This window comes from Staurois parvus, unplaced genomic scaffold, assembly GCF_062004578.1.
Source record: "Staurois parvus isolate SC_StPar_1 unplaced genomic scaffold, SC_StPar_1.0 ptg000340l, whole genome shotgun sequence".
In the NCBI taxonomy this organism is placed as follows: domain Eukaryota; kingdom Metazoa; phylum Chordata; class Amphibia; order Anura; family Ranidae; genus Staurois; species Staurois parvus.
In genome coordinates this window covers 2,834,968-2,862,625 of record NW_028318136.1, presented here as the reverse complement: position 1 = coordinate 2,862,625, position 27,658 = coordinate 2,834,968, and the positions used below count along the sequence as shown (strand labels likewise).

Sequence of the window (27,658 nt, the reverse complement as noted above, 5' to 3'; positions counted from 1 at the left end):
GTTTCTTTTCTGACTGTTATTATTAATTTTTTAATCTAATGGTTATTAGGTGAACCCCATTCTTTATTCTTTCATTTAAAACTCTCTACAACCTACTGATGGCACTAATGTACCATAATCTGTAGGGCTAATTTTAGTGGATGTTCCCTGAGACCTATTTTAAGGATTTCTTTGGTAAAAAGGTTCAGGAAGGTTGATATAGAGCACTCAAATGATGTGCAGATTAACGTGAAACACATTCTTATATCACACAATAAAGCATACACATTTCTTTTTTCAAAATAAATAATTATATTGATAAAGTTATAGCTTTTTCTTGCATTAATATGACATGCTGAGGACCTTTCTGTGTCAGCACAGGCAGACTCAGAGAGACGCAGGGACATACAGCAGGCCAGGTAGAGGAGGGTTAGCCAGAGAGTGTGTGCAGAGAGCGGCATGACAGAGACATGGCATGTCTCAGGGAAAGATGAAATCCCAGAAGAGACCAGATGAATGCTAAAAAGGCAGACATTTGCCTGAGCCAAAAGGAGGAAGTGAGAAGTAGGACCCCAGACAGACAACGGGAGAAAATGGATACAAAAGGGCCAGAAAGAGAAAAAAATCTAAAAAACCATAACAGAAAAAAAGAGGAAATAAACCAACAAAAGGGACAGTTTAAAGAAAAACTGTTCAAAACTTTTGTTTTTGGTGCAGGGCATTTCTGTGAACTGGTCTGTAAAACCTAGGTATCTTTTGCCATGACTATTTTCTGCCACAAAGTTCTTCCACTAACCTCCTCTCACTATTCCTGCCAATGTTAGATCATCCTTTCTCAATCAATGGTCCATGGAATGCTAGGTTTCCTCCCCAGGTTGCTAGGGGTTCCACAAGCAATGAGCAATAATTAGCCACTGCCAACAATGATCTTTTTAGCTATCTGTAAAAGGGAAATGTTCCCAATGACCACAAATGTTCCAAGCATTTTGACCAGTGACCATCACACTAATGTATGGTTATCTGTACATATAGTAATTATTAGCAGGGGTTCCTTGAGACCAGAAAAATATTTCAAGGGTTCCTCCACCTTAAAAAGGTTGGGAAAGGCTGTGTTCAGCTGGCCATAGATGGATCGAACCTCGGTCGGTTTAGCAGGGACTGGACAAGATTTGATCCATCTATGGGTAAGCTGTCTGTACCCAAGTTGATCCATCAATTGACATGGGTACAACCACATTGTTGGATTGTCTGATTTTTTTACATGCAATTACTGCTGGTGTCTATAGCTGTTAACAGTGACAAGTGTGTTCTGCTGGCCGCAAAGGTTCCCCGCCAGCAGAACACAATAACTCAGCGGGGGGTATCCCCCCATCAACACTAACTGTTGAGTAATATTCTTTCCTTCCACCTGTGATGGAAAGAAAGAAAATCATATTATCTATGACCTTCTTTAGACAATCCCCTGTTTAAGCCATAGGACCTACAGTAGTTCTGAAAGGCAAAGGCAGAGTAAACAATGAGGCAGTGAGATCCATAGAGGAACATCAAAGACGTGAATCATCACAGCTGAGCCTAAGGGGTAAGCATAACCTTTCACTCTCAGTGACCCAATCACCACCCATCCAAAATTAAATTCATCTTTGTGGGTGTAACTATCTTTTAATGTTCTATTGTTTTTCCTGGGGCAAAAAAATTCCCTTTGTATCTCAGGGAACATTTGGGTCAGTCCTAATTAATTTCTTTGCTTTCACAAACAACATATTCATTTGTTTGAACATTTCTTTAATGTGTAGGATTTGCTGAAGAGCTGTATTGGGTATATGTAGATCAGAGTCAGGGCTTGTTTTGTAACAAGCTAAAGTCAATGGTGCTGTCCATCGCTGAACAGAGCTTGTGGTCTTGTTTTTCTGGTCCTACATTCCCATTCCCTCATAACTGGTATATTATTTTTGCACAGCTACTATTCTTTAGTCTAGCAGAGGGTGCTAGTAGGACCCATCATCTTTCTGCAATTGGAAGGACCAGGGCTATGCAAGTTTTGGGTTAGGAGCCCCAATTTTTAAGGAAGATGTGGCTACCTAGGCTGCCTTTGCTGACCCTCTTCTGAAAATGCTTTTTGCCTGCCAGTCAAGTATCTACTCTGATTTCATGAACCAAGATCATGCATGCAGGCAAAATAAAAAAAAAATAAAAAAAATCAGAACTCCTTTTTTTCCTTTTGCATAATTGCTCCAGGTCAATGACAGAAGGCAAAGTTAAAACTCTAACCAACTGCATCATAGAAAAAGGGGTGGAGGGAGGAGGTGCCATATCTGGCAGAATGACAGATAAGGCACTACACAGAATTTTTATTCTTTAACCAAAGATGCATAAAGGCCATCTTTGACATCTACAATAGAATAGAAAATGGAGGCAGTGGTTTTCTGCCTCCACAGGACACCATATAGCTAAATACAAGCATTTAAGAGCCTTGCACAGGCTGGCCCTTTGGGGGTACTTTTAGGACGAAGGAAGCTTTTGTGGGCATTGATATCCATCAGCCTTTTTGTTTTAATGTAAAGAAATCACTGTAGTCTCTGCTCTTCCTGTACATGGGTAGTGATAACAAACTGGTATTGCATACTTTTTTGTTCAACCAGAGTGAGAAAATCTACAGTATTGCACATTCAATAGTATTATTTTTGGTGTCCAGTATGGCCTTAACTTTGCTAATCATTGGATCAAAACTTGCACTAATACTGGTAGGCTTGTGCAAATGTCCTATTTTAAGCATTCCTCCTCCTCTAGGTTTTAAAGCTAGCCATGCCTATTGTAAATACAGAGTGTGACAGGGATGGGTAGAAAAAAAAGAGAACTTTTTGGATGCTGGTGAAAAAAAGAAAAAGATCTACAGAAAGGGTAACAAAAATACAAGACAGAATAGAGAGAGGCCTCAAGAAATATGACAACTTACAAAGAGTAAAGGGACAATTTGGCCCAAGAAAATGGACACACAGGGGTTATGAATAGAAAGTAACATCAGAGGGTAATAGAGCAGAGGTACATGGATGTAGCAGAGAATTGGTGAGAGATGAAGTAGGGTAAGCAGGTATAAAGTCAGATACACTAAAGGCTATAGCCAGCATTACATAGAAACAGCCACACACGGAAACCTCCAGTATAAATGGTATTTTACCATGTCCTCAAAAGTCCAAGGTGCCCTCATCTGTTGTAGGGGCTTGTCACAACATTTCAAAATGTTTTAATTTTTATTTGGTAAGCATATAAACAGAAAATATTAATCAGTTTTCAACCCGCCAACCTGTAGCAGAGTGGAGCCTGGTCCTCTTAGTGTGCTTATTGAAATCTGCCCAGTAATGCACACAAATTGTCTTGCTAAATCAGGTAGCTAATGTCCAAACTGTTCGAAAGACCATGTCTCTTTGTGCCTCTGAAGATCATCACCGTGAGTTGTCCACAGCAAAGTCTGAACGGAGAATGAATAAAGATGCTTTGAAGGCCAGTCACGGAGGCTTACCATAAATGCTTTAGTATTTGTCTTTAGCACTGAACCAGCCTTCTCTGGGCTCAGAGCTGCTAATAATGACATTTTGCAGTCCAGTCTGAGACCAATCAGAAGAGTCTTTTTCCTATAGGACTTTCCAGACTTCATTGAGAACCCTTAAATAAAATGTGGCCTTTTAAAAAAGTCATTGTTGAACATTCATTGAATGAGATGTTTGAACCAGACCTGGAAGACATGCATCTTGGCTGATGGAGTTATGGATACATAGCTACAAAATGGCAGACATTCTTATTATATTCTTAAGGTGGACAACAGATTTGGCTGAATGATCTGATGAAATGTTTACTAATCACTCAACAATTCCTTACACGTCCAGTTTTACAGGTCAGGCAGAGTAATATGTCTTAGTTTGACCTACTAAGTTGATAACAAAGCACCTTCTTTATACTTGCGATATCCCCAGATAAAAGTGACTCTGGCACCATGGACAAAGCTCACGGTGATCTATCTCGTTGGCTAATCCTACTCACCTTGCTGGGCATTAATAGGAGGTATAGGATGGCTGACTGTTGTGCCTTCTAACTCTACAAATAATCGGGCCCGACTATTTACCAACTGGGCAGTGACATGCAGCAGCCTCTGCCCCCAAAACTGTAAAGTAAAGTTAGGGGCTGGCAAATGGCTTTATCCTGATTGGCTTGGGAATCCCAGGTTGTGAAAATTGACCGACAATCAGTAAACCAGTCTGTTATCACTGATGAACTGTATCAAAGGGCAGTGGAAGCTGAAAATTAATAGGTTCAGTAATACCATCTACACACACCGATCCTACAGGGTATCAAGTACTCCATTTCTTAAATTCATCTTTTATAATCTGACCATTCTATTACATGGTGAGACTGGCAAAACTGAGCCAGCAGACAATTAGTCTGCTTTCCCCTTGCAGGGTGACACAGAGAAGGGAGTTATCAAAAATAGAGCTTGTTCCATCCACTGCAAGGTGACAAAGATGGAGGGAGGCAATGGGACATGCCATCTGTTCCTACCTGTGCAGGGTAACACAGACAGAATACAAGCAATGAGATATGGAGCCTATCCCTTCCATTGCAAGCTGACACAAATACCGGGCAGCTCTAAGGCATGGAGTCTGAGCCTCCAACTGCAGTGTGATATGGAAGGGAGCCAAGAAATATGGAGCATGACTCTCTTATGGAAGGCCACACTGAAACAAGGAGTTGGGCCCTTCCAATGTAAGGTGACACAGACAGAAGGCTATGATGAGATATGGGGTCTGTTTCTCCTAGGGTAGAACAGTCTACCTTAGTCAATAAATAGTCGTTATTATTAAGTTCAGTAACCCATAAAAAAAAATGAGAATTCATTCTGCTGCAGTCAGAAGAGTAAAGGATGGATTCTGATTACTTGCTGGTTGGGTAGCTGCATTTAAAGATAACACTTCATTGAATAAGGCCAGTTGTGTTGTAGCGAAGATGCAATAAACATTTACTGTATGATGGGCAGACGTACACCTGTAGCAAAACCTTTCAGATTTTAGCTAAATGAGGTCAGATCAGTAGAAGATGAAGTTAGTTTGGTTTCTTTGAATAACTGCACTTTGCTTACTGAACAGGCTCTATGGGGCTGACCAGCCCACTGCAGGAAACCCATTGCAGTAAACCACAAGTGATGGCATTCCAGGCCAGTGGAGTCATATAACTAAAAGTGCTTTGCTTGTTACCATAATGAATCTGCCAGAATTAATCTGCACTTCCTACTGCAAGACGACAGACAAAAGGGAGTCATTAGACGTACCATACAGTGTGCCTCACCCAACAAAGGGGAACACAGACAGAAGGGTGCAATGAAACACTGAGCCTGCCCCTCTTACTCTACTTACTCTAGGGTGAGTAACTCAATAATACTTTTCCAGTACAGCCTGTACAACTTCATACTGTCTACAAATCTGCTGCTTTTTTCATTATTGATGGGTATACTTCAAGTTTGCTACAAGGAGAACGGTGAGATCTGAGCTACCTATTTAATGAGGAATATATATATTTATATGACACTTTACCAACAAGTGATATGTTTTACTTTTTTCAAAACTGGCAGTTTGAGAGTTCTAAGTGCTTCTTATCACTTAGAGCAATCTCTGAACCAAAATTCCCAGCTCCGCCCACTTGCCACCAACACTGGAAGGTCTCTATGCAGTGCAGTTTTTAAATTTAGCTTCCACTATAGAGAATTGTGGTGGGAGTGACAGTATTGTCATACTTCCCTGCTGAAGCTGATTATTGAGACTCTAGACCAGTGATCTCCAAACTGTGGCCTGTGGGCCAGATGTGGCCCTTTGCTTGCCTTTATCTGTCTCTTGGGCACCATTCCATTTACTGACACCAATGATGGGGCACCATTCTTCCCACTGACAGCAATGATGGGCCATCATTCCTCCCACTGATGCCAATCATTCCTCCAAATGGGGTACCATTCCTCCCACTGATACCAACGATGAGGTACCATTGCCCCCACTAATACCAATAATTAGGCACTGTTCCTCCCATTAAAATCAATGATGGGGCACTGTTTATTCCCACCAAGGCATATTCTTCTCCCAATGGCCACAGTTTTGCAACGGCCTAAAGCTTGAAGCACAGTAAACTGGCCCTTTGTTTAGAAAGTTTGGAGACCCTTGCTCTAGACCATGATGTTAGAGGGCAGAACCAGGACGTTCCAGAGATATATAAAGCTGGTCGATGATGATATTTGAAATATCAGTTTTGGAAAGCCTGATTCCTCAAGGGAACATGCTTGGAATCATTACCGTACTATTACTGTACACACTGTATGTATGGATCTTAAGTGCCATCTTGTCTTTTTGATATTAAAGTGAATGAGCAAGATAGAGTGGGAAGAGAGGCAGAAGTCTCTCTGCACCAATCCCCTTATCAAATAAACACTGGATATAAGTTTTATAAGGTAAGACTTTGTCCTTGTGCTCATATTAAAAATATGTGGTGATTCTTTGGGCACTTTTATAGTTACACTATCGAAACTGCAGGTCAACTGAGCCATCAGTTTAAATCATCTAAATACGTGCCAGGTGCATTAAAACAAAAGGTGTGCAGAGTCTTACAATTCAGTTTCTTAGAAAATCCTGTCCTGTCATCTTGCTATAGGGTGGAACCTTTGCTCTCTGGATGGAAACAGATGTCTATGCAAAGGTCAAACACACAACCCTGCTGTCTATCTATAGCTCTGCAATTAGCAAAGCCCATTGTCCCTGCCTATTAGAGAATCTAGATCTTACTTAGCTGGGGTTGTGAATGACCTAATGCAGAACAATCACTGATTCCTGCATTCTGGCAGAGGACAGGCTTTTCTAACCAGGCTGCGGCTGCTTTTTACAGCAAACTGTAAGACGTTGCATACCTTTTGTTTTGATGCACCTGGACCATAGTTAGCTGATTTAAAATTATTGATCATTAGGGCTTTAGGTACAGTAAAGAGGATGAAAGTCATTGAAAAAGATTTGTTTAAATAAATAAATAAATACAAATCAACCATTTCTTGGGTCCATGATCAAACTGAATAATTATAAATAATGACTTGTGACTCCGAACCCCAAGTATACAACAGAACCCAATGTCTAGTTCCATGTATAATATTCAAGAGCAACTTAGCCAGAACAGATTGTCTTATTATTTACAGAGTGGACAAGGTTCAGAACACAACTGGCTCTTCAGTGCTATTCAAGATTATGGCAGGGAGAGCACCCCAACACCTTACATAGTTACATAGCTAGTCTGGCTGAAAAAAGACAACAGTCCATCCAGTTCAACCATAAAAAAAAAAAAGTTATAATCCTATGCCCACAGTTGATCCAGAGGAAGGCAAAAAAACAGCAAATCATAATCAAATTTGCTCCTGCAGGGGAAAAAGTTCCTTCCTGATCCCCGAGAGGCAATTGGATATTCCCTGGATCAACTTTACCTATAAATGTTAGTATCCAGTTATATTCTGTGTATCTAGGAAAGAATCCAGGCATTTTTTAAAGCAATCCACTGAGCTGGCCAGAACCACCCTTGGCAAAGCTATGGCAATGTGAGAGGGTTGTCCTTTCAGTCAGGTTATTTTATCACAAACCTGCAAGCACTTCATGCATTCCAATAGGGAACTTACTACAGGGACAGAGATAATGTATTATTTGCCTGCTAAATGTTTCTTACAAAGCAGGCTGGTGACATAAACAGCTCAGCTGGAAAGTCCATCTCCAAAATTCCAATGTGTCTGGTCAACGACATTAAATCAGAAGTGGAGGCTGAACCTAAATAGCAGGTGAAATGGTGTTAAAAGGCTGCTTGATTTTCAAGAGATACCAAAAGACTCAAAAAGGCATGATAGGCTAGTACATTTGGTTCAATGTAAAGTGATATCTAAGTGAAGTCACCCAAGGTTCAATGACTGGACTATCATCTAAAACACACAAAAAAAATCAATGCTCCCAAAAAAAGATAAATCCTGGATGACCAAAAAAATGTTTTGCACAATTTTAATTTAAAATTGTTACTACAAAACCAGAAAACTATCCAATATTTATATCAATATATATCTATCTTTTGATAATGTTGTATTGAAAATAGATATATTTTTTATATAAACATGGGATACAATACTGGTTTTGTAGTAACAAACTGAAATTCATTTTTTTAAAAAGAAAAAAAAAATGTGGTCATCTAGGATTCATTCATTTTTTGGGGGGGCATTGGTTTTTCGAATACCCAAAGAATAATCATACAAGCTCAATTGTTACCAATCCAAGAATAGCATTAGGGAACATCAAAAATGTTTTATATCACTTTATTAGTTCTAGAAAAAGGGGCCAGCATGTTTCAGGGGTTGGGAAGGTTCCCCTTCTTCAGGGCTATTTTTCCACCATATTTTTTTTGAAAGATATAATATAATGAAAACATTATTAGTTTTATTTTATAATATATTATTCTATTTACCATTTACTGTAATGTTTCCATTATAATATATTGCTCCTTGTACCCTTTGTAGCCCCGACAAAATAGAGTACCCTTTTGATCCCAGAAATGCATGGGCTATTTTTCCACCATTATTAAAGCAGACAATCAAAACTAGAGTGTGTTCCCCATCAACCCTGTTATGGCCATACACTAGGGCAAGAGGTGTTGGTGGGAAATATCCCTACCAGGGTCCTGGACACCTGTAATGGTTCCTTAAGAATTCAAACCTTGCTCAAGCCAATGCAAATGTGAGGACCAGTTCACCCAAAGGAATACTTGAGTTAGAGGTGGAGCTTGCTGGTCTGAGTCAGTCTCTTGACTTTTTATATATCTTGGAGACTACAACAGGGGGATCTAACCAAACATAAGCTGGAATGCTTTTACTATTTTCTTCAACTAGTCTTTTTTAGTTTAGATTTTGTTATCTTTAAGTTAACTTGACAGCCATTTTCAAATGAAAAAGAGTGGACAGCATGAAATGCCTGCATCTATCATTATTAGCCACCATAGCCTCATTTGCTGTCTCTGTGTGCTAGTTGCAGTTTGATACTGAAAACCGACAGAATCCTAGCTGTTTGTTCACCATGTTCTGTGCAGGCTGATTTTAAATGGGAGGGTCTGGTTCATTATAATCACCTGGTGCACTCTCAGTATTCTGATGGGAAAAGCTGCAGGGTCTGCATCCCTTTAGAAGTAGTTAACCCTTGGGGAGTATCTAACCAAATCTGAAGTTGCTTTTGCAGGGGGTGCCTAAATTTTGACTTGCACCATAGTACAGACTTCTGCAAAAAAATCAGTGAACCAATCACACAAGCAAGAAATTACATTTTAGGGGGTGTACAGATAGCCCCCAGGTTGCTATATTGCACTGAATGTTATAGTGGCTGCAGGTTGAAAAGGAAAGGTAATTTTTAATAACATTAAATTACAACATGGCATGTGTTGCAATTGTATATGCTTTTTTTTCTATGAAAGTAGAGTTGCGCTTTTACGGCTAAGATCTGCCAGCTGCCACCCCAGTCCAATGAGAGCATCATTGGGCAGGAAAGTTGCAGTCTGCAGGTCTTAGTCCTAAAATCAGACAGGGAAGTTAAGCTCCTAGAAAAAAGCAAAACCAGCATCAGAGAGGCACAGAGAAGAAGGATTTTCAGGGGTAACAAGTAGTAAAAGGATGTTGTAGTGTCTACTGCAGTGTTAAGCTTTTACTTTTAAGCATTTAAAATGGCTGCCAGTTTTACTTTAAGATAAACTAATGAGAACACAATAAATATGTACATTTCCTCTATGTGGAAGTATCATTTTGGTGTTATGTGGCCCAATGTATTTTGAGAGAGGAAGGATACCACTCAAACCAGCTTGGAATTATGGTATTGGCCACAGTCGTCGCTCCGGCCACGCTCTCCGACGCATTTTGCCCTGCCCACCCAGGCATGGTTGCATTGCCCTGCGTGGCTCCAAAACGTTGCCTTGTGTTTGCCACGTGACCATGAAATAAGGCTTTGGACCTATTTTGAGTAATCCTTGGTATGCTGGGGACATTTCTTCACTAGGTCACCAAGCCCCAGTGCGCGGGACAAAGTGCATCATGGGGCATGGCCAGAGTGACAGCTGAGGCCAACACCATAATTCTGAGCTGGTTTGAGTGGTGTCCTTCTTCTTACTAAACTTACACATCTGAATTAGTGCACAGATGCCTGCTCCCATCTTCTGGGCACCTGTGGGGAGACCTCACATACCTGGCTTTGAGAAGTGCATCATGCATTCTGGGATCACACTATGTATTTTGTGCACACATTTCTAGATAAAGAAAGTTGGTAGAGATTATGGAATGATCGTTTGCTTCATATTGTACGACTGAGGATTGAGCTACAAGTCTGTCAAGCTTATTATTATGGGTAGTATTGAGGCTCATTTACATCAGATGTGATTCCATGCTTGTGTTTTCCAATGCTGGTACTTACAAATCCATGTATGTCAGTAAAGCCCATTCACAGCAGGAGTGCATTTTAAAGCTATTCTGCATGGTGCAGTTTTGGGTTCCTTGACCTGCAGTTCCCATTCATGTCAACTAGAGGCCTTCAAAAAATGTATTGAATCTAAAACCCATGGCAAGACTACTTACTAAACATGCAGCACTGCCTGCAACTTCAATTGTATTAGTCGTGAATAAGCCTTAAACCTGCAAGATCTTATTTCTGCATTATGGGAAGCAGAGATAGAAGCTAACACATAGAAATGTTTTGACCAGAGCCTCTAAAAGATATTTGAAGGTGGCATGTGATTTTAACCCTAGATATACGCCAGAAATGGAAATACCAATTTTTTGTTTGCACTGACCTTCATCTTCTATTGGAAAGATGAGTCGAACATTGATGCAGCTCTATAATGTTTGCAGCACATATCATAGATGTTCCATTTAGTTCTGTCAAGTAACAGGTTCACTACCAACTGCTGCCCATAAATGACTGAAATTAGACAATTCCTTTCCTCAGCAGGGGCCTAGCAGGCTCAGCGGAAAGCCCTTCCCCTTTTTTTATGTATACAGTATATATCTCTGTATGTTAGTTATTAAGGAGTTCAGTTTGACTTACAAATTCTTTCCAGTGCCAATTTGTTTCTCTAAATTGTGCTACTTGTCTAAAATGACACAAGATGAAGGATGAATAAGACCCAGATGAAAAAACATTTAAAAAAATAAATAAATTATCCCCATTTTTTTCTTTTTTTTTTTTTGCCCTCAACTTCATCCTAATGTTACGTCTCACAACCTAAGTGAGTGTCATCCCATGGAATGTTTGAGTTCTCAGCGAGAGAGCCCCTCGTTGCATTGTCAATGACGTTTAGAAGCCCTTGATATGGCAGTAGGCTTCCAAGCTTGAGAACAAGATGTAGAGGAACCAAAGGCCGATGAAAAGCATGGCAGTGAGGGTCTTGGAGAGACGAGTCCCCCCTAGCTCACCGCCTATATGGGGCCTGCGGCGGTACAAGAGGACACCGATGTTGATAAACGCGAAGATGGTAAAGAGCGTGACCGAGAAGGCCAAATTGCCGGCGTTCACCACAAAGTCTTTGCCTTGGATGGCCCAGTAGATTGCAGCCACGGACCAGGCCACTCCGATGCCCAAGAAGACATTCACTGCATTGCTGCCTGTCACATTGCCGATACAAGCATCTGCGTACTGGTCCTGTTGTGCAGCCACCTTGCTGGCAAAAGTGTCTGCAAAAGATAAATGTAACAGATAATGATATGGTCTACTTAGCGCATAGACTAAAGGTAACTTGGTACATGCTGATTCAGTGGTTTCAATTGTTTCTGACTCACTCCAGGAACAAGTATCCACGTCAGGAGGTAAGATTACACTTGGTTTGCTGCATGTTTCTTCCAGGTCATTGACTTAGAAAGCACAGTGGACACTGGATCAGCATGCCTCCCTGACATTAGTAAGTTGAGAGTGTCTGCAGTAGCAGACTGGTTCCCATGAAAGACCTCTTCTCTTGTGTTTCCTATGATTGTCAGCCCCATCTAGTGGCCATAATGCAGCATTTTCCTGAAATACCTCAATCAGGAAGCTACTGCATTATGGCCACTAGACAGAGCTGATGATAAGAAATGCTATGTTATTCGTACAGCAAAGTGTTATGAAAAGTCCAGCGTTCACAACTTCTTTTTTTTGCAACCTTGTCTACCAATGCTGTCAATCTAAGGCTGATCGTACACAATGCAATCTGATTGTACAATCGCCTTTAAATCTACCATTAACTATGTAGTGCAAGAGCCTGCCTGGTTTGATATTATTTGAATGAGCTGAACAGGTTTGTCCTCATATTGCATAGTTTTGGTAAATCTAAAGGAGTTTGTACTATCAGCTTGTATAGTGTATGGCCAGCTTAAAGATTTCCTCATTTAATACATTGGGGTCATTTTTTTTTAAAAGTAGCAGAAGCCGTTCCCATGGTTGTTGGTTATGTGTCTAAAAGACTAGGCATTTCATCATGTTATCTTAGCCAAACAGGAGGTTCAGCCAATCTAAATTCTCACTCTTTAGCAGAGATGTGACACTGATTTTCCTACCCACGCTAGTGGACCGGATGGGGGGAATCTCTGCTGCCAACTATTGTATTCAGACAGCCACTGCACCTGAAGCCAACTACCAACCAATGATGTAAAATGACATGGCCATGTGCACGAGCCCGAATTGTGTGGCTGTGAGTCAGCTATGCTAGTATACAGTACGACTAGAGGGAGAGGGCAAGTAGCAACAAGATAAAAAAAGAGTTTCCAAGGGAATGCAGTCACAATTCATAACACTTAGGGGTTTTTCTTTTTAAATCAGCACAAGGGACAGTACTAATATGTAATGAGAAGTATATCTTGGACTAATTGCTGCTGTCATGGTTGAAACCTTCAGTCCTTTGACACCCCCTGTCCCAGTAATCTTCTAGTGCTGCGGGGGTTAATACAGACACTGGACCAATCACAGACACTTGGCAAAAGTGCTGACTATGCCTGCCCTTTCCACACCCTCCTCCATTTGTAGAAGCTGTACTATAACTTCCTGCAATGAAAAGCAGTTTATGAATGGAGGAGGTGGACCTTTCATTCATCTGTCCATATTCCATTCATAGAACGCTTTTCATTGCTGGAAGCTATAGTACAGCTTCTACAAATGGAGGAGGGGGTGAAACGGATGGGCAAAGTCAGTACTCTAGATGAGTGCCTGTGACAGGTCAAGTGGCTATTTGCCCCTTCGGCACCAAAAGATTACCACTACAGGCTATAGGAGGGGGCAGAGGATGGAAGCGTTCAACTAAGAAAGCAGCCACCAGCACAAGGGACACTTTTTAATGAATGTAAGTTTAAAAAAATAACAATTAAATGTAAAATAAATTCCCTAAACTAAGGCTCCAAGAATCCTTCCATCCTGAAATTTCAATTGATCATATGACAAAAGAACAAGGCAAAGCTCAACTTTAGCTGTTTATATTACTTGATCTATTGACATGTGCTTTTTTACTCAATGCATGCAATCTTTGCTGATGTATTTTTTTGTATTTGTAACATTTGTATTTTTTTAATCATTTGCTCAGTCTAAATTGCCTACCTTCGTAACAAGTTCACGTTAACAATGTTTTTAAAAAATGGTGTTAGGGTTTAAATATCCTTGCTGCCATTGACTTGTATCCCATCATTGTTTGTGGTAGATGGATTACTGTACCTGGGATGGATGTGCCCAGAGCCACAAATACCACGGCGGTGACCGAGTCCTTCAGTCCAACGGTGCAGCCAAAGTGTGAGGCCAGGTCTCCTATGACTGCAGTCAAAAACCCTACAATGCTAATACAGATGAAGAAGCAGGCCCAGCCATTCCAGTATTCTGTAGGGGGAACAAAGGCAAAAAGCACTTTCCAAAACACAGTCAGAAAGTGCATGACATAATCGAAACAAGATGGAAGCCTTTCTTCTCTGCCATCATCATCTTCTTCTTCATCACCTGCATGAAAGGGAAGCCAATCTAAGTAATGAAGTATTTTACACTGTCTCTCAATAAAATATGAAGCAGGCAACAGGTGCACTCCGTAGGATTTTCAACAGGAGGAATTTCTAATGTGGTTTTACTAATGGCAAAGGTTTGGCAGAGCGCAGCCCACCTTTTTTAAGACGTCTTGAGAAAGATTGGCGCACCCCACCGAAATGTTGACACTAATAAATCCACATATGAAATTCCTCCCGTTGCAAATCCTCCCAAGTGCACCTGCTGCCTGCTTCATATTATACATTCCTTCTGCATGGATTGCACCCACGTCAATATCCCTTTGGGCATGTGCAGTGGCCTACTTCTGCACTGCATATACAAGGGCTGAACCCAAAGTAATGCAAAAGTGGGCATACCTTTTCTAATAAATTACATAGGTTATTCAAATTTCAGATATTGGTAGAGTAACTCTTCCTCTATAGTAACTCATCTTCTTCTTTTTCATTGCAAGTAAATAATGGATTCCAAGCAGAATCAATGTGCCTTCCAGGGGCAGACTGACCATTTGGAAACTCGGGCACTGCCCGAGGGCCCGGGGTCAGTAGGGGGCCCCATGAGATGCCCCTGGTACCTTTTTCATAGGGCTTTTTTGAGTTTGGGCAAGGACACAGGGGCCCCATGATCCCCTATTGCCCAGGGGCCCCATGAGTTGTCAGTCCGCCCCTTGTGCCATCATTTAGTTCTTGATGAAGGAGGGGTGCAGTCTGTCCGACATCCACAGAAGGCTACAGAATGCTAAAAAAGATGACACCATTCACGAAAGCAATGTGCCCATATGCATGAAGAAGTTTAAAGAAGGGGAAGCCAGCACTGAAGACAAACCACACTGTGGGAGGCCATTAACTGTGACCACTGCCTGCACCCTTCCTTTGTCAAGAACTCAGTGACAGCACATTGCTTCTGCTTGGAATCCATTATTTACCTGCAATAAAAAAGAAGAAGAGTTACTATAGAGGAAGAGTTACTTTACCAACATGTGAAAGTTTAACAACCTATGTAAGTTCATAAAAAAATTTTTGCCCACTTTTGCATTGCTGAAAGTACAGCCACATACAGCAAGTAAAATAAGTATTGAACATGTCACCATTTTTCTAGGTAAATATATTTATAAAGGTGCTACTGACATGAAATTTTCACCACATGTTGGTATCAATGCATACATACAAAGAAACCAAAACAAATAAGTTATGTGTAATAAAATGGAATGGCACAGGGAAAAAGTATTGAACACATGAAGAAAGGGAGGCGCAAAAAAGTATGCAAACCCAAGACAACAGCTGAAATCTATCAGTAATTAGAAAGCAATCCTGCCCCTTGTCAGTAAATTAATATCAGCTGGTTCAGTCTCAACTGATAACCCATAAAAAGGTGTCTTACAACAATTCTTACCATTACCAAGGTGTCACACAACAAGCATCTCATGATGGGTAAAAGCAAAGAGCTCTCTCAAGACCTTCGCAACCTTATTGCTGCAAAACATACTGATGGCATTCGTTACAGAAGGATTTCTAAGTTTCTGAATGTTCCAGTGAACACTGTTAGGTCCATAACCCAAAAGTGGAAAGAACATAATTTCACCATAAATAAGCCACGACCAGGTGCTCCTCAAAGGTTTTCTGACAGGGGAGTGAAAATAATTATCAGAAGAGCTGTCCAAGAGCCAAGGACCACTTGTGGAGAGCTTCAGAAAGACCTGCAATTAGCAGGTACAATTGTTTCAAAGAAAACAATAAGTAATGCACTCAACCACCATGGCCTGGATGGACACTCAGCATGCAAAACTCCATTTCTGAAGAAAAAGCTGTTTGAAATTTTGCTATACAGCATTTAGAGCCTGTGAAATACTGGGAGAATATAGTCTAGTCAGATGAGACAAAAAATGAACTCTTTGGATGCCACCATGTTTGGAGGTCAAATGGCACTGCACATCACCCAAAAAACACCATACCAACAGTGAAGTTTGGAGGTGGGAACATTATGGTGTGGGGCTATTTTTCAGCGTACGGTACTGGCAAATGTCATGTGACTGAAGTAAGGATGGATGGAAAAATGCACCAAGACATTCTTGATAAAAATCTGCTGCCATCTACCAGGATGATGAAGATGAAACGAGGGGGGACATTTCAGCAAGACAATGATCCCAAACACAAATACAAGGAAACTCTCAATTGGTTTCAAAGAAAGAAGAAGAAAATAAAGCAGCTAGAATAGCCTAGCCAATCACCTGACTTGAATCCAAAAAAAATCTAATCTATCTAAAGATCAGAGTTCATAGAAGAGGCCCATGGGACCTTCAAGATTTGAAGACTGTGTGGAAGAATGGGCCAAAATCAAACCTGAGCAATGTATGCAACTAGTTTTTCCATACAGGAGGCATTTTTGAAGCTGTCATTACCAACAAAGGATTTTGTACAAACTATTAAATCAATTTCAGTTAGCATGCTCAATCCTTTGCCCGTGTCATTCCATTTTATGAACACATAACTTACTTTCTGAACTTATTTGTTTTGGTTTCTTTGTATATATGGATTACATGGGTTGTTACTAACGTGGTGAAAATTTAATGTAAATAATACTTTTAGAAATATATTTACCAAGAAAAATGGTGACGTGTTCAATGGTTATTTTATCTGCAGTATACAGTACTGTGCAAAAGTTTTAGGCAGGTGTGAAGAAATGCTATAGAGTAAGAATGCTTTCAAAAATATATATTTACTTGTTTATTTTTATCATTTTCTAAAATGCAATGTGAACGAACAGGAGAAAACTCTAAATCAAATCAATATTTGGTGTGATTACCCTTTGGCTTCAAACCAGCAACAATTCTTACACTTGAACACTTTGTACATTTGCACAAAGTCAGGGATTTTGTAGGATTAGAGTCAATTGTATGATTAACCAATTATACCAAGTAGGTGCTCATAATCATAATTTTCCTATGTAGATTGAAAAACAGTCATTAACTGAAATAGAAACAGCTGTGTAGGAGGCTTAAAACTGGGTGACGAACAGCCAGATTCTTCTACGTAAGGGGAGGTTGTGGAAGACAGTTTCATGTCACAGGTCATACACCATAGCAGGCCATACTGTCTGGAGAAGTCTGTCCAGAAGTGGTCTTCATGGAAGAATTGCAGTCAAAAAGCCATACCTCTAACGTGGAAACAAGGCTAAGCAACTTCACTATGCATGAAAACATAGGAACTGGGGTGCAGAAAAACGGCAGCAAGTGCTCTGGACTGATGAGTCAAGTTTAAAATATTTGGCAGGAGGCAGTTTGTTCGCGAAGTGCTGGAGAGTGGTACAATAATAAGTTTCTGCAGAAAACAGTGAAGCATGGTGGAGGTTCCTTGCAAGTCCAGGGCTGCATTTCTGCAAATGGAGTTGGAGATTTGGTCAAGAGCAATGTGTCCTCAATGCTGAGAAATCCAGGCAGATACTTGTCCATCATGCCATACCATCCGGGAAGCGTATGATTGGACCCACATTTATTCTGTAGCAGGACAACAGCCTCAAACATACAGCCAATGTCATTAAGAACTATCTTCAGCGTAAAGAAAAACAAGGAGTCCCAGAAGTGATGGTTTGGCCCCCACAGAGCCCTGATCTCAGCATCATGAAGCCTGTCTGGGATAACATGAAGTGACAGAAGCATTTGAGGCAGCCTACATGCACAGAAGATCTGTGGTTAGTTCTTCAAGATGTTTGGAACAACCTACATGCCAAGTTCCATCAAAAACTGTGTGCAAGTGTGCCTAGAAGAATCGATGCTCCCAACTTTGAGGGAACAGTTTGGGGATGGCCCCTTCCTGTTCCAACATGACTGCGCACCAGTGCACAAAGCAAGGTCCATAAGGACATGTATGAGCGGGTTTGGGGTAGAGGAATTTTACTGGCCTGCACAGAATCCTGACCTCAACCCGATAGAACACCTTTGGGATGAATTAGAGCGGAGACTGTGAGCCAGGCCTTCTCGTCTGACATCAGTGCCTGACCTCACAAATGTGCTTCTGGAAGAATGGTCAAACATTCCCATAGACACCTAAACCTTGTGGACCACCTTCCCAGAAGAGTTGAAGCTGTTATAGCTGCAAAGGGCGGGCCAACTCATAATTGAACACTACGGACTAAGACTGGATACCATTAAAGTTCATGTGTGTGAAAAGGCAGTTGTCCCAATACTGTTGGCAATATAGTGTGTATATATATATATATATATATATATATATATATATATATATATATACACAGTTGCAAGAAAAAGTATGTGAACCCCTTGGGATTACGTGGAGTTTTGCATGAATTGGGCATAAAATGTGCTCTGAACGTCATCTAAGTCACAACAATAGAAGAACACAGTCTGCTGAACATAATACTACACAAACATTAGATGTTGCCATGGTTTAATTGCACACAACATGTAAACATTCACAGTGCAGGGAGGAAAAAATATGTGAGGCCCTAACTTAATGACTTCTCCCAGAGCTAATTGGAGCCAGGAGTGAGTCAACCTTGACTCCAATCAGTGTGATGATATTGGATGTGTTGCTGACAGCTGTCCTGCCCTTAAAAAACACACACCTGTTTTGGGTTTACTGGTTTCAAGAAGCACTGTCTGGTGTGAACCATGCCTCGCAGAAAAGAGCTCTCAGAAGACCTACGATCAAGAATTGTTGACTTGCATGAAGCTGGAAAGGGTTACAAAAGTATCTCCAAAAGCCTTGATGTTCATGTGTCCACGGTAAGACAGACTGTCTACAAATGGAGAAAGTTTAGCACTGTTGCTACTCTCCCTAGGCGTGGTCGTCCTGTAAAAATGACTGCAAGAGCACAGCGCAGAATGCTGCATGAGGTAAAGAAGAATCCCAGAGTGTCAGCTAAAGACCTACAGAAATCCCTGGCACATGCTAACATTTTTTGTTGACACATCTACAATAAGGAAAACATGAAACAAGAATGGAGTACATAGGAGGACACCACGGAGGAAGCCATTGCTGTCCAAAAAGAAGATTGCAGCACGTTTGAAGTTTGCAAAAGAGGACCTGGATGTTCCACAGCACTACTGGCAAAATATACTGTGGACAGATGAAACCAAGATTGAGTTGTTTGGGAAGAACACACAACACTATGTGTGGAGAAAAAAAGGCCCAGCACACCAACATCAAAACCTCATCCCCACTGTGAAACATGGCGGAGGGAGCATCATGGTTTGGGGCTGCTTTGCTGCCTCAGGGCCTGGATGGATTGTTGTCATTGATGGGAAAATGAATTACAGAGTTTATCAAGACATTTTGCAGGAAAACGTACGACCATCTGTCCGCCAACTGAAGCTCCGCAGAGGATGGGTGATGCAACAGGACAATGACCCAAAGCATACAAGTCATTCAACAAAACAATGGCTGCAACAGCACAGAATACGCCTTCTGGAGTGGCCCAGTCAGAGTCCTGACCTCAACCCGATTTAAATGCTGTGGCATGACCTTAAGAGAGCGATTCACACCAGACATCCCAAGAATATTGCTACACTGAAACAGTTTTGTGAAGAGGAGTGGTCCAAAATTACTCCAGATCGTGGTGCAGGTCTGATCTGCAACTACAGGAAACGTTTGGTTGAGGTTATTGCTGCCAAAGGAGGGTCAACCAGTTATTAAGTCCAAAGGTTCACATACTTTTTCCTCCCTGCACTGTGAATGTTTACATGTTATGTGCAATTAAACCATGGCAACATCTAATGTTTGTGTAGTATTATGTTCAGCAGACTGTGTTCTTCTATTGTTGTGACTTAGATGACGTTCAGAGCACATTTTATGCCCAATTCATGCAAAACTCCACGTAATCCCAAGGGGTTCACATACTTTTTCTTGCAACTGTATTTATATATATATACAGTGAGGAACAGAAGTATTTGAACACCCTGCGATTTTGCAAGTTCTCGCACTTAGAAACCATGGAGGGGTCTGAAATTCACATTGTAGGTGCATTCCCACTCTGAGAGACAGAATTAAAAAAAAAATTTAGGAAATAACATTGTATGATTTTTAAAGAATTTATTTGTCTTGCACTGCTGAACATAAGTATTTGAACACCAGAGAAAATCAGTGTTAATATTTGGTAAAGAAGCCTTTGTTTGCAATTACAGAGGTCAAACGTTTCCTGTAGTTCTTGACCAGGTTTGCACACACTGCAACAGGGATTTTGGCCCACTCCTCCACACAGATCTCCTCTAGATCTGTCAGGTTTCGGGCTGTTGCTGAGCACAGAGTTTCAACTCCCTCCAAAGATGTTCTATTGGATTTAGGTCTGGGTACTGGCTAGGCCACTCCAGAACCTTGATATGCTTCTTACGGAGCCGCTCCTTGGTTTTCCTCGCTGTGAACTTCGGGTCGTTGTCATGTTGGAAGACCCAACCATGACCCATCTTCAATGCTCTGACTGAGGGAAGGAGGTTGTTGCTCAAAATCTCACAATAAATGGCCCCATTCATCATCTCCTTAATACAGTGCAGTCGTCCTGTCCCCTTCGCAGAAAAGCACTCCCAAAGCATGATGTTACCACCCCCATGCTTCACAGTAGGGATGGTGTTCTTGGGATGCAACTCATCCTTCTTTTTCCTCCAAACACGACGAGTGAAGTTTAGACCAAAAAGTTCTACTTTGGTCTCATCTGACCACATGACTTTCTCCCATGCCTCCTCTGGATCATCCAGATGGTCTATGGCAAACTTCAGACGGGCCTGGACATGTGATGACTTGAGCAGGGGAACCTTCCATGCAATGCATGATTTGAAACCATGACGGCGTAGTGTTCTACCGACAGTGACCTTTGAAACTGTGGTCCCAGCTCTCTTCATGTCATTGACTGGCTCCTCCCTTGTAGTTCTGGGCTGATTCCTCACCTTTCTTATTATCAGTGATACCCCACGAGGTGAGATCTGGAGCCCCAGTCCGAGCGAGACTGACAGTCGTCTTTAGCCTCTTCCATTTTCTAACAATTGCTCCAACAGTTGATCTATTTTCACCAAGCTGCTTGGCAATTGCCCCATAGCCCTTTCCAGCCTTGTGGAGGTCCATAATTTTGTCTCTGGGGTCTTTTGACAGCTCTTTGGTCTTGCCCATGGTAATAGTTGGCATCTGACTGACTGTGGGGTGGACAGGTGTCTTTAAAGAGCTCAGACAGGTGCTACTAAGTTAGATTAATGGCTGGAGTAGAGGTGGACTTTTTAAAGGCACAGTAACAGGTCTTTGAGAACCAGAAATCTTGCTGTTTGTTAGGTATTCAAATACTTATGTTCAGCAGTGCAAGACAAATAAATTCTTTAAAAATCATACAATGTGATTTCCTGAATTTTTTTTTTAATTCTGTCTCTCAGAGTGGGAATGCACCTACAATGTGAATTTCAGACCCCTCCATGATTTCTAAGTGGGAGAACTTGCAAACTCGCAGGGTGTTCAAATACTTCTGTTCCTCACTGTATATAAATATATATGTATATATATTTTATTTTTTTTCCTCAACCTGACTTATTCCCTGCACTAAGTTTGTGTAAAGTGCAACTCTTAACGAGTCAGAATTTATGTGACACTTAACTCTGGTTTTGTTAAATATAGTCTCTTCAAGTATGTACTGTTTAATTAACACACAAAAGTCTCTTCTATCGCTCTCAGCCTCCTCCAAATCTTCAAATTCCTTTTTATTTTCTGCTGTGATCTAACTTCCTGTTAATGGGTGACAAAGCTCATTCTCCATGGCCTCACTGTAAGTAGTTATGTAGCCACCCTCTACTGCTCTGAGATGGACTATGGGACTTGCAGTGTGCATAAAACAGTGCCCGTGATCGCAACTAAAGTACATTATGAAACAGAGAACAAAAAAGTGAGCGCTTTAAATGGACAAGCAGCTGAAGCACACAGGATAACCAAAATAAATCCTCACATAAAAATAAAATATAAAGTGCAGCGCTAAAAATATAAATGTGACATAAAATTATATATAAAAAAGTCCCAATAAAGGTGACCTCGGGTAACAATGCACACTGACCAGAAGTGCACATAAATAGTGCAAAGTAGCAAAGATGGAGTTCAGATAGTCGTCATCAGCATGGAGAGGGTAGATGTGTTCCCTTGATCAATGAAGATCCATATGGTGAAGACAAAGAACTGGGCAGAATAGATCCACTAGACAGCAGGAAAAGAATCACAGATCCACCAAAGGAAAACCACCACTCCTCCACTGCACATCAACGATATCTAGGAGGAAATGCTCCCCACTGGCTGTAGTTTTGCGATCAGTTGTGGACACCAAGATCTGTGCTCAGGATCCTGCTTGTATCAGTGTGAGAAGGACTATCATCTATTTTTTTTTTTAAGGATAATTCAGGCTACTCCCTAGCATAAATAATCTCCTCCTCCCAGTATGACATGAAGAGGTTGGCAAGGCTGGGGGCAAACTTAGCCCCCATAGCCACGCCCTTAATCTGCAGATAAAAGTTGTCATCAAACCACATATAATTCTTTTTCATCGCAAAATCCAGTAGTTCAAGAATAAAACACATATGAGGTGCAGATAAGGAGCTATGATGTTTTAAATAATAATCAGCTGCCCGCAAGCCTTCTTGATGGCTTATACTACTATATAGGGCTTCCACATCCGCAGTAACCAAGTAGGTAGTGGGGTTAGTAGTAATAGCTTGTATAGCGTTCAATACTTGCTTGGTATCCTTTAAATAGGATGGTGTAAGGGTGACCAATGGCTGAAGATAGTAATCTATATAAACTCCAATCTTGGAGCAAAGGGAATTAATCCCACTTACAATTGGCCTACCCGGAGGGTTCAAAGCATCCTTATGCACCTTAGTGCAGAATGTACATAATAGGTAATCTAGGTGCTTTCGGACACAAAAAAACTTTTTCTTTCTGGTTAATTAGCTTTTTATCAAATCCAGAACTGATAATACTCTTTAGAGACTTTTTATATTTCAAAATGGGATTATTTTTCAAAGGCAGATAAGTAGTAGTGTCATTCAGAATTTTATAAACCTCGTCAACATAATATTGCTTATCCAAAATCACTACACCTCCACCTTTATCCGCCGGGCGGATAACCAAATCATTCTTCTCAAGAAGAGAGCTCATAGCAATTTTGGTAGAGTGGTCAGTATAATATTTTCTAACAGGAAGACTGTTAAGATCCCTTAAAACCTGTTCTCTAAAAAGACCCACTGCAGAATTAGCTTGAGGAGGTGGATTAAAGGTGGAGGCATTGCTCAAATTGGAATAACTATGTTTAGTAGGCTCCCTACTGATGGGGTTAGTAAGAAAATACCTCTTACTGGATAACTTTCTTGAAAACTTATGGACATCTATAAAAGCCTCAAACTTATTAAGATGTCTTGTAGGGGCAAATTTGAGGCCTTTATCTAGTAGTTTAATCTCATCAGCAGTAAGATCAATTTTACTGAGATTAAAAATTCCATTACCCTTTAAAACTTCCTCTTTTTGGGGGTGTCCATGCGTTCTCCTTCCTCCTCTCTTACCTCTAAATTTTTGTTTCTTTTTTTCCCCTGACCTGTCCCTAAAAAATGAGCAGGCTGACACAGATGACAGTCCTTCTCACACTGATACAAGCAGGATCCTGAGCACAGATCTTGGTGTCCACAACTGATCGCAAAACTACAGCCAGTGGGGAGCATTTCCTCCTAGATATCGTTGATGTGCAGTGGAGGAGTGGTGGTTTTCCTTTGGTGGATCTGTGATTCTTTTCCTGCTGTCTAGTGGATCTATTCTGCCCAGTTCTTTGTCTTCACTGTATGGATCTTCATTGATCAAGGGAACACATCTACCCTCTCCATGCTGATGACGACTATCTGAACTCCATCTTTGCTACTTTGCACTATTTATGTGCACTTCTGGTCAGTGTGCATTGTTACCCGAGGTCACCTTTATTGGGACTTTTTTATATATAATTTTATGTCACATTTATATTTTTAGCGCTGCACTTTATATTTTATATAACTAAAGTACATTGTTTAGAAGTGAAATAGAAGTGAGAGGGAAAAAGTAGGGTTCGGGTGTTAAAGGAGGATGGAACAAGGTGGCAGAAAACCACAGTAAAAAAATAATGAATGAAAAATGGATTACAGGGCCATTAAGTAGGGGATATGTATGGATTATTTTTGTAGAATAAGAATATTGTTTAGTGTCATCACTTTAATTAATCACTCATGTGATTATGGTGACCTAATAATGACATCATTATAAGTAACTGCACTTTGCACAAGATTACTGTTCCTCACAAACTGAGCCTACTTGTGCTGGTAAAGTTTGCCACAGGGGTACCCTACAGCTTTGGCCATAGAGTTACAATCAAATAGGAAGCACAAATTAGGAAGATCATTATATATATATATATATATATATATATATATATATATATATATTCCGTAAGGGGTGCTCCTTGTGCTTCCCAGCTACAATTTTTAGTATCTCCATTCACGTATAAACCCATGTAGACTATATATGTATGTACACATCTTGTTATACACAGGTGGATCAGTTTCAATGAAGCCGTCAGTAATTGCTTCTCGAGAGGCCACATGGGATTACCTTAAATCATACACTGATGGGGCCTCTTAAAATGGAGATGTGACAAAAAATTAAAGCACAGCTGCCTCATTGTATATTCCCTATTCCAGTCACAAGAGGGCAGCAAATAGCTTTGGCTCTTCTATGTAGGACTATCCTATTGTATAGTATTGGGTATGGCGCACCACCTTGGGAGTGACACCACCGGTCATGCTGAGTATTATTTCACCTGCACTGACAGTGATGGCTTCCATGAACTGTTCTCTCCAAGAATGGGTACCAATCACCAGGGCCAGGTTGGTTTTCTTTATAAGCTTGTCCACTGTGCTCTGTGGGGAGAAAACACATCAATAAGTAGGGCACGGCAAACATAGTATACCATAGAAACATGGATAACTGAAGAAAAGATATTACCCTGTACAGTTCAATGCATTTTTTAGATTTCAGTTCTGTACGTAACACGTTTGAGACTGAAAAGGCAAGCTTCTTTTTATGTGTAGTATAAAGTCCGCACAAATCTTTGTTCTTCGTAATCATTGAAAAAAGACAAAAGGTAAGTAGTGCATGGTGATGGGCTACCTATGTTGCAACCATAGAGCTGAGTGCATGCAGTTGCATATACTCAGGGAAAGTTAGTGTTAGGGTTATACAGGGAGGGTTAGATTTAGGGTTATAGAGCAGACTGCGGCCCTTTGCTTGCTCTTATCCTGGGGCACTATGCCTTCCACTGACACCAACACTGGGCATCTTCCTCCCACTGACACCATCGATAAGGCACTATACGCACCCACCCCCCATACCAAAGATGGAGCATTGTTTACTCCCACTGATGGGAGGTCATTGTATACTCCAACTGGCCACAGGGGTTACAAAGAGAGTTAGTCCCAGGGTTAGATAGTGTTAGATATACAGGAAGGGTTAAAGTTAAGGTTACATGAAGGGTTAGAGTTAAGGTTACAGGCAGAATTAATGTTAACATATACCAAAACCAGCGCTCAGATCTTCATGCTACACAGAAAACACGGAATCTGTCACTCACTGAGGTGCTGCCCTCAATAGATCGGGGAATCTTGATGCTGGCAAAATGAGATAAAACAGGGTGCACTTTCCTTGTGCATTAACATGTTAAATCAGAATTTATTAAAAAATCACAAACCATAAGGTCATAAAAACGGAGACAAGGAGCCAAATGACGGTTCCAGATAGCGGGGGTTCTATGATAAAATAAGCTAACGCGTTCCAGGCAGGTCAGCTCTGAGGAAGGGAGCTTGACTCCCGAAACGCGTTAGTTTATTTCATCATAGGGCCACCGCTACCTGGGACCGTCATTTGGCTCCTTGTCTCTGTTTTTATGACCTTATGGTTTGTGAGTATGCATTTGTGATTTTTTAATAAATTCTGATTTATCACGGTAATGAAAAGGAGAGTGCGCCCTGTTTTATCTCTTTTTACCAGAATTAATGTTAGGGTTACAGGTAGAATTAGAGTTGAGGCTATTGGGAAGGTTTGCATTAGGGTTCCAAGAGGGGGATTTATGTCAGGGTTAGGGAGAGCGTTAGTGTTAAGGTTACAGGAAAGGTTTAAGTTAGGGTTACAAAAAAGAGTTGGTCAGAATTAGTGTTAGGAACACAGCGAGGGTTAAAGTTAGTGTTAGAGTTACAGGAAGGGCTAGTGTAGGGTAACAAGAAAGGTTTGAGTTTTGATTACACATAGTTGGTCTTAGGGCCACAGAGAATTAGTGTTAGGAACACAGCAAGAGTTAAAGTAAGTGTTAGGGTTACAGGAAGGGCTAGTGTAGGGTAACAAGAAAGGTTTGAGTTTTGATTACAAAGAGTTGGTCTTAGGGTTACAGAGAATTAGTGTTAGGAACACAAGGAGGGTTAAAGTTAGTGTTAGGGTTACAGGAAGGGCTAGTGTAGGGTAACAAGAAAGGTTTGAGCTTTGATTACAAAGAGTTGGCCTTAGGGTTACAGAGAATTAGTGTTAGGAACACAGGGAGGGTTAAAGTTAGTGTTAGGGTCACAGGAAGGGCTAGTGTAGGGTAACATGAAAGGTTTGAGTTTTGAGTACAAATAGTTAATCTTAGGGCCAAAGAGAATTAGTGTTAGGATCACAGGGAGGGTTAAAGTTAGTGTTAGGGTTACAGGAAGGGCTAGTGTAGGGTAACAAGAAAGGTTTGAGTTTTGATTACAAATAGTTGGTCTTAGGGCTGAAGAGAATTAGTGTTAGGAACACAGCAAGGGTTAAAGTTAGTGTTACACGAAGGGTTAGAGTTAAGGTTACAGGCAGAGTTAGGGTTACAGGGAGGGTTAGAGTTAGGACTATAGGGAAGGTTTGTGTTAGGGTTACAAAGAGAGTTAGCCTTAGGGCTACAGAGGGCATTAGTGTTAGTTACACAGGGAGGGTTAAAGTTAGTGTTAGGGTTACAGGAAGGGCTAGTGTAGAGTAACAAGAAAGGTTTTAGTTTTGATTAGAAATAGTTGGTCTTAGGGCCGAAGAGAATTAGTGTTAGGAACACAGCAAGGGTTAAAGTTAGTGTTACACGAAGGGTTAGAGTTAAGGTTACGGGCAGAGTTAGGGTTAGAGTTACAGGAAGGGCTAGTGTAGGGTAACAAGAAAGGTTTGAGTTTTGATTAGAAATAGTTGGTCTTAGGGCTGAAGAGAATTAGTGTTAGGAACACAGCAAGGGTTAAAGTTAGTGTTACACGAAGGGTTAGAGTTAAGGTTACAGGCAGAGTTAGGGTTACAGGGAGGGTTAGAGTTAGGACTATAGGGAAGGTTTGTGTTAGGGTTACAAAGAGAGTTAGCCTTAGGGCTACAGAGGGCATTAGTGTTAGTTACACAGGGAGGGTTAAAGTTAAGGTTACATGAAAAGTTTCGAGTTAAGGTTACAGGCAGAGATAGTGTTAGGGTTACAGGCAGAGATAGTGTAGGGTTACAAGAAAGGTTTGAGTTATGGTTACAAAAATAATTGGTCTTAGGGTTACAGAGAATTATTGTTAGGAACACAGGGAGGGTTAAAGTTAGTGTTACACG

At 40.9% G+C, this 27,658-nt stretch overlaps 1 protein-coding gene across 2 annotated transcripts in view; it reads right to left on the bottom strand.

The window, feature by feature from the left end:
- Positions 1 to 267: 267 nt before the first annotated feature.
- Positions 268 to 27,658, bottom strand: part of SLC8A2 (solute carrier family 8 member A2) — a 298,189-nt gene continuing 270,798 nt past the window's right edge. For both annotated transcript variants that reach the window (XM_089684241.1, XM_089684240.1), the window contains 3 exons: positions 24,852 to 24,951; positions 13,728 to 14,003; positions 268 to 11,728 (listed from right to left, as the gene is read on the bottom strand). In XM_089684241.1, coding sequence (XP_089540367.1) covers positions 11,352 to 11,728; positions 13,728 to 14,003; positions 24,852 to 24,951 — 753 coding nt within the window. In that variant the 3' untranslated portion in view covers positions 268 to 11,351. The remainder of the gene's footprint in view (positions 11,729 to 13,727; positions 14,004 to 24,851; positions 24,952 to 27,658) is intronic.